Source organism: Larus michahellis, chromosome 1, assembly GCF_964199755.1.
Source record: "Larus michahellis chromosome 1, bLarMic1.1, whole genome shotgun sequence".
NCBI classification, from domain to species: Eukaryota; Metazoa; Chordata; class Aves; order Charadriiformes; family Laridae; genus Larus; species Larus michahellis.
This window is the reverse complement of record NC_133896.1, coordinates 83,337,169-83,351,517: the sequence shown is the minus strand read 5'-3', so window position 1 is coordinate 83,351,517 and position 14,349 is coordinate 83,337,169. Positions and strand designations below refer to the sequence as shown.

Below are 14,349 nucleotides of genomic sequence, written 5' to 3'. Positions count from 1 at the left end.
GAACCAGATTAGGCAAGCTAAAGCCCAGATAGAATTAAATCTAGCTAGGGACATCAAGGAGAACAAAAAAAACTTCTATAAGTACGTCAGGGATAAAGGCAAGACTAGGGAAGATGTGGGCCCTCTCAGGCAGGAGACAGGAGACTCCCATTTTCAAACAGGGAAAAAAGGAAGACCCAGGGAACTACAGACCGGTCAGTCTCACCTCTGTGCCTGGCAAGATCATGGAGCAGATCCTCCTGGAAACTCTGCTAAGGCACATGGAAAATAAGGAGGTGATTGGTGACAACCAACATGGCTTCACCAAAGGCAAACTGTGCCTGACAAATTTGGTGACCTTCTATGATGTTGCTACAGCATTGGTGGATAAGGGGAGAGCAACCGACGTCATCTACCTGGACTTAAGCAAAGCATTTGACACTGTCCCTCACGACATCCTGGTCTATAAGTTGGAAAAGCATGGATTTGATGGATGGACCACTCGGTGGATAAGGAAGGAACTGGCTAGATGGCTGCACTCAAAGGGTTGCAGTCAGTGGCTCAATGTCCACATGGAAATCAGTGACAAGTGGCATTCCTCAGGGGTCAGTACTGGGACCAGTGCTGTTTAACACCTTTGTCAGTGACATGGACAGTGAGATTGAGTGCACCCTCAGCAAGTTTGCCGACGTCACCAAGCTGTGTGGTGCAGTCGACACGCTGGAGGGAAGGGATGCCATCCAGAGGGACCTGGACAGGTTTGAGACGTGGGCCTATGCCAACATCATGAAGTTCAACAATGCCAAGTGCAAGGTCCTGCACCTGGGTCATGGCAATCCCAGGCACAAATACAGGTTGCGTGGAGACTGGGCTGAGAGCAGCCCTGAGGAGAAGGACTCGGGGGTTCTGGTGGACGAGAAGCTCAACGTGAGAAGGCAATGCACACTTGCAGCCCAGAAAGCCAACCGCATCGTGGGCTGCATCAAAAGAAGCGTGGCCAGCAGGTCGAGGGAGGTGATTCTACCCCTCTACTCCACTCTCGTAAAACATCACCTGGAGCACTGCATGCAGCTCTGGAGTCCTCAGCAGAAGAAGGACATGGACTTGTTGGAACAGATCTAGTGAAGGGCCACAAAGATGATCCGAGGGCTGTAGCACCTCTGCTATGAGGACAGGCTGAGAGAGTTGGGGTTGTTCAGCCTGGAGAAGAGAAGGCTCCAAGGAGACCTTATAGCAGCCTTCTAGTACCTAAAGGGGGCCTACAGGAAGGATGGGGAGGGACCCTTTATCAAGGAGTGCAACGAGAGGACATGGGGTAATGGTTTCAAATTGAAGGAGGGGAGATTTAGATTAGATAGTAGGAATAAATTCTTTACAGGTAGAGTGGTGAGGCACTGGAACAGGTTGCCCAGGGAAGTTGTGGATGCCCCGTCCCTGGAAGTGTTCAAGGCCAGGCTGGATGGGGCTTTGAGCAGCCTGGTCTAGTGGGAGGTGTCCCTGCCCATGGCAGGGCGGTTGGAACTAGAGGTCCCTTCCAACCCAAACAGTTCTATGATTCTATGTTATATTTATATATATATATACTGGAAGTTAGTACTAGGGCAGTGCTCAGCTCCTCTTCTCTGCCATACACCAGAGACATAGATACGGAAGACCTTTTCCTCCATGAATTGTATATGTTTTCTAAACCCAGCTGCATCATATTTATTTGTGCCTAGTCAGAACTGACAGGGTGCTATGAATACTCCATTTTACATTTGTATGCACGGTATCAGGTATTACAGGACCTTAACAATAAATAACTACTGAAAAAAACATATACGTGTGTCAGTAGAGTAGATAAGAAAAAAGGAGTCTTCCATGAGCTCTGTGAGCATAATAATCAGTTAAGGAAACACCATATACCCATGCAAATTGCTTTTGCCTACTGATCTAGGATATTTCAAATATCTTATAAGCAATCTACAAGTAAGCTCTTCCCATGGTACATGTGCATGCTACTGAATGGCACAAGAATTTCAGCAAATCTCTCATCAGCCACTGTAGCACATTTCTTTTCATACAAGGTACACAAAGTAGGTGGCCACAAATGGTTGAATGTGACTGGAATGTACTATGGCCTAAGAAAATTACCCACAAGATCTGTTAGAGCTTTTGTGATTTTTTCAGCTACTTTGGACGTTCTGCTTTTGTTCTCTTCAACAACATAGTTTTCTATTTTTTCCTCTTCCACCAGAAAATTTCTGAGGCTGGGCAGTGCCCTTCTTCATCTTTTTCTTAGAGCTTGCACCGAAATGGGAGTCCTTTGCAGTTCACAGGCTCAATTATGTGGTACCTTTTCCTCAAGGCTTTCATGCCATGAGACCCTGCATAACTCAGAGGCTACACAGTAACTTGTGTATTTCAGTTTATCTTAAAGTATACTGAACTGGCTGTATAAAAACAGGAGCAACAGAGTATGCTAAGGGTACTAACCCTCTCTTCCCTACCTTTTTCATTTCTTCTTTCTGATTTACTCCAGCCCTTTCCACGGTACTCTATGGAAATCTTCATACATAAAAGCAATTGACTCTTTAGCAGCTTTTATAATGAAGTTGTCAATGAAGGGTGATTCACAGGTTAAAAAAAAAAAAGGAAGAGGGAAATGGAGAAGAAAGGCTGCCCCTTTTTTTATATATATATTAGATATTAGGAAGAGATTCTTTACTGTCAGGGTGGTGAGGCTCTGGAACAGGTTGCCCAGGGAAGTTGGGCAGGAAGTTGGGCAGCAGATCAGGCTGGATGAGGCTTTGAACAGCCTGGTCTAGTGGGAGGTGCCCCTGCCCATGGCAGGGGGCTGGAACTAGATGATCTTTAAGGTCTGTTCTAACCTAAACCATTCTGCGTTTCTATGAAATTGGATAGGTTTTCATTATATATAAACAGTCTGTGCAAATATATAAAGGCGTTTTACTTTTTAATCGGAAATTCATGCATTGTCCTCCCAGTCTTCTTGGAGGTCTATGTGATTTCGGAAGATGCATGGAAACAAACCCACAATAACTGTAGTTGAAAGCTATTTTAATCCTGACTGTTTAAATAATTTGATCTTTGCCACTTTTATTCACATGTATTTAACAGAAAAAATGGAGAAGTCGTCTGTTCAGTTCTGATCCTTGCCAACCCTGTTTTTTGGGGACTCAACAGGTCCCCCGCTCTTCAATGCCATGACCAACGTGGGGAACTTCAGTGGGATCTCCTTAGACCAGGTTTTACTCTTGTAGCATTTCTAGTTCAAAAAAATAAACAAACAAAAAAATCGCCCCTTCCTCCCCCAAAATCAAAACAAGAGTAGCAGCACAAGCCATTTGCTTTTTTCATCAGAAAGTCTAGGGAGAATCAAACATTATTTTCTTCCACAGTTTAAAATCGCTGACTAGGGGACATAAAGAGTTCCTGAGTAAGTATGCATAGGCAATACCAGAGCAAGCATCCCACAGCGTCACTGACCATGTATCCTAACATGGAAACTCCTGGGCAGCTCCAAAAGGCAGAGAGACTGCCATCTGTGCAGGGACTTTTATTGTGCAAAGATCCAACTCTAAATCTTTGGAATTGACCAGACTGCACTTTTCCCTTCTTCTATGCATTCCAAAGGCCTTTTAGAATCACTAAAACTAAGCTTTACTCGTGCAAATGTATGACAATGACCCCAGATTGAGACGAAAGACCAACACAAGGGAATGATGAACAAGCCATTCACACCCATAGCACCTTCTTTTCCTCCTGTCTGTTGTCAGTCCAGCAACGCTTGCCCTGCTTTTCTGGGTTCCCACAACAACATCTGAATGGCTAGAAAATAACAGAAGATTATCAAGATGAAGCTGTGCAGCTCTTCTCTGCCCCGACTTTTTAGGTGTGGGATATCCTGCAGAACGTCGGCCTCACATGCCGGGAGCCTCTCCTTTCCCTCTGCCCAGCTGACCGTACTTGGATGCTCTCAGAGAAGGCAGTCTTTCCTCCCTTCAGAATTTTCCACTGCCCAGGGCATAAATAGACAAAACCAGCTATGAACAGAGTTACTAAAATGCTACCCAGCCTGTCATGCCCTCCATAGCTTCTCTATTAAAATTGCTAACAAGCACTTATTGCTGTCGGAGGCATTTGTGGTCCCTGCCATATTGCTGGGACTAAAGAGCGTGAGCTCCCAAGGGGCTGAGTGACACATTTTTTGTTAAAATAATACTAATTTATTTCTACTTCGGTTATTCTGATTCTCAACACTAAATTATTTGGAGTTTGCTTTCTCATCCCTTTTCTCCAAGCACAGGAGCTATGGGCCTCCTTTTAAAAAAACGAAGATAGATTCTTATACATTCAGGTCTTTCCAGGAGATGGAAATTTAAGGGAAATGGCAATGATCATGAAAGTTATGATAAATTTACCAGAACTACAACAATTTGCATTGGAGCAATAACTAGAGTTTGTCTTAGATCCCATAAAGTGTCGTCAGGTTGGAGGAATATTTTAACTACGTTAGATTCAGTTATACTGGGGCTGTTGCTAAAGTGCTGAGCGCTCAACTGCTGATCTTCTTCATTTTACTTTTTTAGCTCTTTCTCAGTCTTCAGTGTTGCTCCATTGCCTGAGCTGCTAAGAGACTTCACTACAGTGTGACAGTCTTGTGCTCTGGTGGGAAAGAAGTGCAATGATTTAGCAGAGCTCTTGCAGTGTCCCAGGACGGACTGGTGCAGGCTGGAAAGACAGGTCTTACCCACAACTTGTTACTCTGAAGAAGCCCCAAAGGGCACGGAGAATAAAAGCATAAGGAACACATTTTTAATGCTTGGGAAAGAGCTGTATACATAGATATGGCTCAGTGTGTGTTACCTACGTATGTGTATAAAAACTAAAAGTTAGATCCAGATCACAGTGGACACCATGTAAAACCAAGAGGACACCTGCATCTCCTGAGTTAGTTCAGTCATGAGGGCTATCAAAATCTAGGGTCTAAATGTTTTTGGCAGCCAATTCTGACTAGACCTTCAGAGTACAGTGACAACTATACAGCGATAGTCTCCTCCCAAAGATGGATGAGCCAATGAAACCAGAAGTTTTCTCACTACTTGATAAGAGGAACTTCTGGCAAAAACTAGTTTGAATAAGACTCAGGAAGAAGAAAAAATTATGAGGGACAGAAGGAAGAGCTAGGAAACTGATGATCCATTTTTTGACAAATAGTGTCACGGCACAGTTTCTCCCTAAGCGAAGAGGTGCCAGAAGCCACACATGATAACGTGGCTAGTGTAGGCAGTGGCCTCATCATCCAGGAAGGGCTCAGTCCACACAGCCCAGGTGTGGCAAAAGCAGGGCAGGACAGGTGGTAGTCATCAGGTTCAGTACAGAGTCTGGACCACCAGAGATAGCCAGATCTGCCAGGTGCATGTGAAGCCAAGTCAATTGTCAAGCCTGGAAGTCAGGGCCAGGATCAGGTCTGGAGACAGTAGCCAGGGTCAGACTCAGCCCAGTGACTGCCAGGCAGGTCCACAGCAACGTGGCAGGTCCCAGGTCAAGCCAAGACTTCACTCCAAGGGTCAGGGTCTGGATCAACAGGGCACGTGGCCAGGCACAGACACGGCTGTGACCCAGCTGCAGCTGTAGCTTGGGCAGGACTTAACAGGAAACCCCTATCCTAAAACAGCTCCTGGGGAAGGGGCGGAGGGGCAATTCAGCCCTTGCTGCAGCCTCTAGCCTTCTTCACAACAGACTTCAAGGTCACCAGGTGTGGTCTTTCCAAGCTAGCCATGAGCCCTGGCAGCCAAACCCCCGGAAGGCCAGAGGAGGCACTCCGGCTCTCACACACAGATGTTAAGCACAGTGACTAGAGGGGTTTCCAGCAGACATACACATCTGAAAAAAAGACACAAAACTCACGTATGTAAGCACAAGTGAGACAGAGAGCTGGGCTAGAATTTAAGTGTCATATTGGATTTCTGTTCCTTGCCTGAAGACAAACTATGGTGTAAATATGTAAAACTATAGACACATTGTGATAGAGGACACTAAATAAGTGTGTTTGGTTTGGGTTTTTTATTGCAAACAAGGATGAACATTTTGCAAAAGTGAAAGCAAGATATTGAAACAATGAAAATCCATAACCTTCCAATTAAAATATGGCAGGTAATTTATTTATTTGACATACATATTATTTGCTCAATATGTTCAGTTTATCAAGCTGCAGAAGGAGGTGGTTCTGCTTTTTAATCAGTAGACTAGGAGATAAGGTGCACACTTGTGGTCACACTAAAGGAAGGAAGACAGGGAATCAAATGGAAGATATGAGAGTGACTGGCTTCTCCCTGTGTACTCTTCATGTCCGTTTGTATTCGTTTTCAGATCAAACACAAGCCATTATATAAGCCACTGGTGGGATGAATAACAGACTTGGATCAGTGACTGTGATGGAAAGCTGCTCCTTGGCCACTCAGACTGCTGGAAACATGATGCCAAAGCAGAGAGAGCAGGCACGGTTAATGGACATATGGGGAAGATGCTCTTTCTGACAAACCCAGTTCTCCTCATCTCAGGTGCCAGCAGATGGGCACAAGTGGTGAGCCCTTGGATTCTCCTTCCTTCCTTTCTTCAGATGTTGTGAAATATATACCCATAAAACTACTGTTGTTGTTTTTCATGGGAAGGTCTTTCTGAACATTCCTTCACCCCTGCTATCATAGCACTTGCACATGAACACGGCTACTTCTAGGACATATATAAACCGTAACACAAAGCTAAATGTAACATCCTCAGTAAAATTCTAAGTGGGTCTTACTGGAAACTATAGGATGCAATATATATATATAATGTAATAAATAGGCTTTCTTTAGTAGTAATACAACAATTCAGCTGTGAATCATCCATTTCTTTCTGCTTTGAGGGTGATCATCTATATCAAAACTGCAGAACTACAGAAGTCCAGAGTAGTTGAGATTGGAAGGCACCTCTGGAAATCATCCAATCCAATGCCTTGCTCAAAGCAGGGTCAGCTACAGCAGGTTGCTCAGAGCAGTGTCCAGGTGGGTTTTGAGTAGCTCCATGGATGGAGGCTCCTCAACCTCCCTGGACAGCCTGTTCCAATGTTCAATCAACTTCACTGTAAAAGGGGATTTCTTCTCATGTTTAAGTGGAATTTCCTGTATTTAAGTTTATGCCCACTGCCTCTTGTCCTTTCACTGCATATCACCGAGAAGAGTCTGGCTCCATTTTTCACATTCCCTCCCATCAGGTATTTATACATATTGACAAGATCCCCCTGAATCTTCTCTTCTCTACCCAATCTTACCCTTTCAGACAGCATGATGGTGGGTTTTGATCGGTTTTGACCAAAGTTTATCTTTCCGATTACCAGTTTCATTAGAAAAAAGAAACTATGTCCATTTACCCATACAGCAATCTGCAAATATTTTATGCAGTAGAAAAACAAGAAACAAATCATGCTTAGCTATTACATCATGGCATATGTTGGCAGCCAAAACCACAAAACTGGAGAGTGTTAACACAGGGATTTCCTCACTCTTTTGCATATGCAAAGCCAGCAGACCTGTAGGATATAAAGCTGATGCTGTTACCAGTTACTATAAACAACAACGTGTTTGTCATCTTTAAATCAAATGGATTGGTTCATCATGTAAATGATAAGCCACTAGTTTAGGACAGGAATGCTTAAGAGCCCAGATTTGCTTTCCAGGATCCAAGCTGAATTTGCCCATTGGGTGGAAAATATCATCCTTTTTTTTTTTTAATAAATAAAACTTTCAGCTGAAGTGCACTTAAGACTTGAGAGGCCTCAGTTAGGTCTCCAGGTAAGATGCATCTGGACAGATGTCTCTATTATTTCTGGGCTGGGCAGGCCAGCAGCAGGAGTGGCAACAACGTGATTGAATGTCTGGGACCCAGCAATTTTGGTCTGGGAAGTCGCACAATCTGTGATGCCCAGTGGTAGCAGTACATCAGTACAACTGCCCTGGGTTTCTTTCCCTGACACAGTAGGTCAGGCCCCTTGCATGACACCCCTTCCCTTTTCTTGTAACTGTATATACCCAACAACTACCACCTGAAAATAACCAATGATCCACTGAAGTCCAGAGGGTCGCTGAGGTGCAGAAGAGAGAAGGAACATCTTGATGTAGGCAGAAATCAGCCTTGTAAAATGCTTTTTGTGGACTAAAAATGTCATCCCTGAAAAGGACAAGTCAGGGATTTGTCCTTCTGACAGACCACTGTTGTTCCCCAGCTGGAGCTCTCCAGGCCAGAAATAAAGGGCTGCATCACTGATGGCATCCATCTAAAGACACTGGTGTCCAGAAGGGATGAATTTCCAGAATCCACACTGGTCACTGGTGATTCCACTGCTGCTCTGCGCTGCCCACTGCTGCCCTTTTCATTAGCACTCTACCCCACACTCATTTACAGCACAGCAACTCCTTATAGACACTGACAAGACTAGACTTGGAGGTGAGCACTTGTCCCATCTCTTTTGTACAACCTACAGTGAAGATTAATTAAAGGGGATTTAGTAAAGAATGTGCTGTGCTCAACAGACAGTAAATCTCCTAGCCTTTTCTTTTTAGCTCCCCTGCAAATAAGCCTAAAATTGAGGGTAAATAAAGTTTTCCAGTGGATATTTTCCCCTATATTAGCCTTTAGTGAGCCCTCTGCCTTGTGCTTGAATGTCTGCATTTCCAAGCACTTTATATTTTAGACATTTTTCCCCTAACCTTTATCTTATGGGTGGCTCCTCAGGGCTGTGCATAAGTGTAGCTACCTCAGTAGGTGAAGAAAGGATTTTTTTACCTTTGATACTTACACCATAAACTTTTGGGCTGCCGGTATTTTAGTCTTGAAATTATTTGAGGGTCAAGTGAAAATAGAAAACAATCCCTTTTTATTCCTGCTACCCAAAGCTGTTTTTATCAAGAGCAAAAGATACATATCTAACTTGTCAACTGCTCGGAGTATAAACACTCTTATTATAATCTTATTATACTCTCAGAGCATAAAATCTCTTCACAGTTCTCTTTTATCTGGACGATAACCACTATTCCAGTGCCAGGACTCTTTCTCCATGCAGTGGGAAACAAACTGGCAAAAACAGGGCCCTTCATCCCAGTGCCCCGATGTGGTCCCTGAGTAGAACTGGAAGTGCTTCTTGGCTACACAACAGGCATAATCAGAGGAGAAATAGTGCAAGGCTCGCTGGAACATCTCTTCGGCAGAGTATTCTCCCTCTCCAAAAGTCTCTGAGAAGTGCCTTCTGCACCCTGCAAGGGAGATGTAAACTAACTGGAGTTTCACTCGGGAATCACAGCCAACCAACAGGGAATCCTTTATCAGCAATGAGTTGGCCTCACCAGCAACTTGGGACATCTCCAGAAGTTTCTCATCAGCTGATTTGATTTTATAGTTGTAGACATAATTAACAAGAGTAGAAAAACTAGACAAAGTTGCAAAGACCATAATACAGCCAAGGAAAGTTGTATAGGAGTCACCAGAGTCCTGGCCTAACGAAACAAATAAGAAGATGGCATTAAACAAATACAAGCTTCCTAACAGGCAAGCTGATATCCAGAAGATAATATTGACTGATGAAAAAGGTGATACCCTAGACGATACCTCATTAATCATCCGGATGGCCTTTCTGTAGACCTCAGTATCTTCACAGATTATCTTCAGCTGGTCAGGCAGTGCCTCACTGAATGTGCCTCCTCTGCATCTTGGAATGACCTGATCATCCACTGCAGGTAGGGCCAGGAGGGGTTTCCCATTGTAAAGGGATGGAGGGCTATAAGGAACCATGGTGGCATTCTTCATCTGATGGTTGGGAGTGCAAATGACCTTGATAACCTTATCCAAAAAGTGGGTGTCACTGGCATCAATGTAAGTCAAATGAGTGAGGTGCATTGGCACAAAACAGGGCACCAGCATGATGGGGATCACTGGCTTGCTTTCTAAACAGTCTTGGAAGACAGAGAGATTGGCTTCCAGAAGGCACCACCGACTCTGGACAAAGTCAGGGCTGAGGACTAAGACAATTTTCTGGCTTCCTTGAATGGCCTCAACCATGTTTTCAATTATTGTTTTACCTGGTATAAAGTCCCTCTCATGATAACAGGCCTTCAGATTCGGAATCATGGCTTCTAGGCTCTGGATAAGGTTCCTCGCCCAGGCTGAATTGATGTTACTATAACTGACAAAGATGTGGTGAGTCTCCTGGGTTGCCAGTGCAGGTAGCTCAGGAAGCATCTGTGGTCCTTGAAGATCTGTCATTCCTGCTCTTACAGACAATCCAGAACTGGTCTCACTAATACAAGTATCTGAAATGGGTTTAATTTCCTCTTTGAAATCCATCATTCTTTGCTGCAAAAGCAAACCATGAAGGCACAAATTATGAAATCATGCTCCATGAAACAAAGATAGAAATAAAATGCATAATTTTGCAAACTGTTCTGCTTACCAAAGGCATACCATTTTGCCTTTCCATCCTTCTCAGGCTACACTATAAACTTGTGGTTTTGCATTCACAGACATACTGATAACACTGACAGACTCTGAGTTCAGGAGTTGGGGTATCAAGCATCTGGCTTAGTCCCTGGCTTCAACTCAACTCCATGCTGGAAACTTAGTCACATTGGTGAGCACTGATTCATACTTTTAATTTAACACAGTGGAATTGTTTCTGAGAGCAAATGTTTTTCATCTAGGTAGAACTTTAATTAAATTACAATAGTAATTGTAAGTCACTATATATTCCATTCAAGCATTTGCAACAGCAAAGCTCCTTAGTGATAAATATTAATATTATCTACTTGGGATTTAATATTAGGAATGCACAGAATATTGTTCGCTACTTCTGATATCAACACAGAGAAGCAAGAAGCAGAGCTAGTATCATAAGTGCAGCAGCCCTCTCCAGACAGGTTCCACAGACCAGGAGAAAGTGTCCTGAACTTCCGCAGATGGTCTGTCCCTCACTTTAGCCTAGCTATGCAAGACAAGAAGGAAGCGATCAGATTGCCTTGGAGCCCTGTATAAGAGCTAGGTGTAATCGCTGTGGAGGTTTTTGTTCTTGGTGCGAAAATCTCTCTGAAGCAATCCACCCATCCACACTGGAGAGGCTATGGGGAGAATAAAATGATCTTTCCAAAACCCAGGGTGCTAGATGCCTGTTCCCCATGGACAACAATGTGTAGCAAGGCTCTATGTTGCTCCCTCTATCATCCAAGGCCTCATTAGTCTTAGAAAATATTACTTTTTGCGAAGATCTAGCACGCAAAATTTCAAGCATCTCTGCTTTATGAAAGCAAAAAGAAATAAGGGGTGCCAAACTGTGTCCTTCTACAGCCAAATATTGTCACCTCACCCAGCACTGGCAAGCGCAACACCAGAACAAGTCATGTGTTAGCTTGCCGAGAACTGCATGGGTGGCACTTATTGTTCCCTGACTTCTGCAGCCTCCTCATTTTCCCCTTTGCCAGCTGATTGCACGGAAGCCCTCCTCTTCTTCCTGCCCTTCTCCTCCTCCGCCTCAGAAAGGAATTCCCCTCTGCTGAGCTCACATGAGGATCTGAAACCAAAACTAACCAGAGCTGCCAGCACCAGCAGAAAGACCAGAAGCCCGACAAACAGCCACCTTTGTTTTCCCTACATGTCCCACCATGGCCCTTGGCTGCTGGGAGTGGGGCATCGCCTCAGGAGTGGGGCAGCATCACAGCTGCGTGAAGGAGAGCAGCACGGCAAGAAGGAGGGAAGCATTTACTCACTGCCTGGGAAGGGATGAGCGATGAGCCCCTGCGGCTGCTGGTGTCAGCGTCTCCAACTTCCCTGATGGGAAGGAGGAGCCTTAGCTTCGGAGAGTGACAGAAAGGGAGGGAACTTGGCGAGAAGACAAATATGGTGGAGCGCTCTCAGCTTCTCCTGCAAGCATCTCTACACACTTGGAAATCCCAGAACTCCGTTCTTGATGTTCCTTTCTTGTAGAACAAGTGCATTTGGTTCTGCGTGCCTGAACTTGTTTAATAACAATAGGTGTTTTCCTGCAAATTCTCTGCTATTCAATGAGGTGCTGCTGTTGTTCATGTCTCTCAAATGTAATTTCCTGGATTTCTGCTCACCTACTTTGCATGTAAAGCTAAATGCAAGCTGTAACAGTGAGACAAAAGACCCCAAGATAAGGAAAAAAAAGGTTTTCATTTTGCACTAAACTAGACACAAATCACAGTTGTTTTTCCCTGTGTACTTTTCCTGCAAATGCTTTGAGTCATCTGACTCTCCTGTGTGACAGCCACACCGGCTGGATAGGTAGAGGTTCAAGTCAGTAACTCAGGTTAGAAGCAAGTTGCACTGTGCGCCTGGATGATCAAAATGCAGCTCTTGCACGAGTCTACAATTGCTTGCAACAAAAAAAATACCGTGGTATATTTGAACCAGAAAGTCCTGGGCTTTGCTTGATCTTTTGAACGAAAACTGACAAATACCTTGTCCAGAGCACATGAGCAGTTCAGATGTGTAAGAAAAGAGACCTGTACTCAGAGAGCTTTCAGCACAAAGGGACGGAAGTATGTGTTTACACACACACCCCCCCCCTTTTTTCCCCCATCTTGTTTTTGGGTAGTTTTGATTTTTTCTTCCTGTTTTGCATACAGTTCTGGTTTGGCTGCTATTCTTCCAATTTCTGCTGTACTTGCTTTTTTCAGCAGACTACCACCTTGTTGCTTGGCTACTTCTATACAACAGCTTCTGGGCTTTTTATTTTTTTTTTAAAAAAACCTTGTCTTCATTCACTGTTTCCTCCTAAAAATTAAAATCCCTCAGTTGTGATTCTTGTCAAGATACTCATAGCATTTTTTACACGAAGTGTATGCTGACTGATACAGTCATGTCCAGCCTACCACATACAGTATCTGCCCCTGCAGCCATTACGTGTAGGGCATTCTTCAGAACAGACAGAGAGACGCCAGGATCTGTGCCGACTCACTGACAACAAAAACAATGCAAGGGCCTGCTCAAAGCTTCTGCAAGCAATCTATCCATCACGTTAGCAAGATGCAAACAACAAAGCTGCGCTTAAAGGTTGAATCCAGAACCTCGCTGTATAATGTACCACCAAAGCCTTAGCTGGCTTCACAAGCCATATGCCTGCAGCTGCAGCTATACTGCTCAGTAGTGAGAAAGGATGGACTCAAATACAACCCCATGCTTTCATACTGCGTGGAATGTATCCTCATAGTGCAGCCTACAAATATTCACGTCTGGACAGCCCTCGCTTGTGTAGGTCTGGACGGTGCTTCTTTGCACATTGCAGAAATACAAGTTCCTGAAGTATCCAAGCATCAGGTCCTTGGTTTACAGTTTAATCCAGAGCAGTTCAGCTCCCCACACAGCACATGAAAAGAACTGGGTACATTAGAATGGGACGCAAAATACTAATCACTGGGAACTGTAAAGCACAAGGCTGTGCCTGGACACCAACTTTTCTTTACAAATTAGATGCCTGAGTCAATAACATGAAAGAAATAAAAACATACCCTCAGGACCTATGATTGTCCGTGTATGTGTTTGTTTGGAAAAAGAGAGGTCTGCCAGCTGGTACACATGCACCTCGAAGTTCAGACATACCAAGTAGGCTTGCAAAGCAACTGAATATTCCATACAAGGTGAGAAAAAAATCCTGAAGGCATTACCGTGATTAGTCAAATTTTAAAGTGGTTTTCTTTCGGGGCTTACTATTAAAATCTTTGAATAAACGGAAGGTGTACAGCCAAGAGCTCTGACATACTAAGCCCTATCTACTGTAATTATCTCATCTCTTTACCATTTAAGAAAACATTTTTTAGAATGTAATTGCCAGGAACCTACTGTGTCTTGTCTATTAGTTTTATAAGAAAAACAAAGACACATTCAAGAAATGACATGAGCCAAAACAAGACCTCCCCACCACTGAGAAGGAGTTGTAGGAAGCCCGTACAGCTCACTAGCTCAGCAGAAAATTAACCCAAGAAAACAATGCATTATTTCTTTCTAGGCTGACAGTAAATTCAGTCTCAGAGGGATCCAAAGAGCATGAAAGCTGGCGGGCATACAGGGAGGGCAAGCCATCTCATCACTTCAGCTGTTTATGACACCAAGTCATAAAAGGATTTAAAAACCTTTTTGTTTTTCCACCCAGGAAGAACCTTTTGTGATCTGGTACCTCCTGAAGGTCACGTTGTCACTCACTCCTGGCTCCCACTGAAGTTCACGCAATACCCTACATTTACCAGTTTTGCAAATCACGCGAACTCACTTGAGTGGTGTTTCTCATGTGTTTTCTTCATTTGTCCACCAAAGAGAATTGCA

General features: G+C 44.0%; 1 protein-coding gene across 1 annotated transcript; it reads right to left on the bottom strand.

Moving 5' to 3' along the window:
- Positions 1-6,067: 6,067 nt before the first annotated feature.
- On the bottom strand, positions 6,068-11,831 carry LOC141737802 (uncharacterized). The gene is made up of 2 exons (XM_074572776.1): positions 11,775-11,831; positions 6,068-10,371 (listed from the first exon to the last, which is right to left on the bottom strand). The coding sequence occupies exon 2, from the start codon at positions 10,363-10,365 to the stop codon at positions 9,022-9,024; it is 1,344 nt and encodes a 447-aa protein (XP_074428877.1). The 5' UTR covers positions 10,366-10,371; positions 11,775-11,831; the 3' UTR covers positions 6,068-9,021.
- Positions 11,832-14,349: the final 2,518 nt, after the last annotated feature.

Excerpts from the sequence above, each read along its gene's own strand:
- LOC141737802 (XM_074572776.1), bottom strand. The coding sequence starts at position 10,365 with ATGATGGATTTCAAAGAGGAAATTAAACCCATTTCAGATACTTGTATT.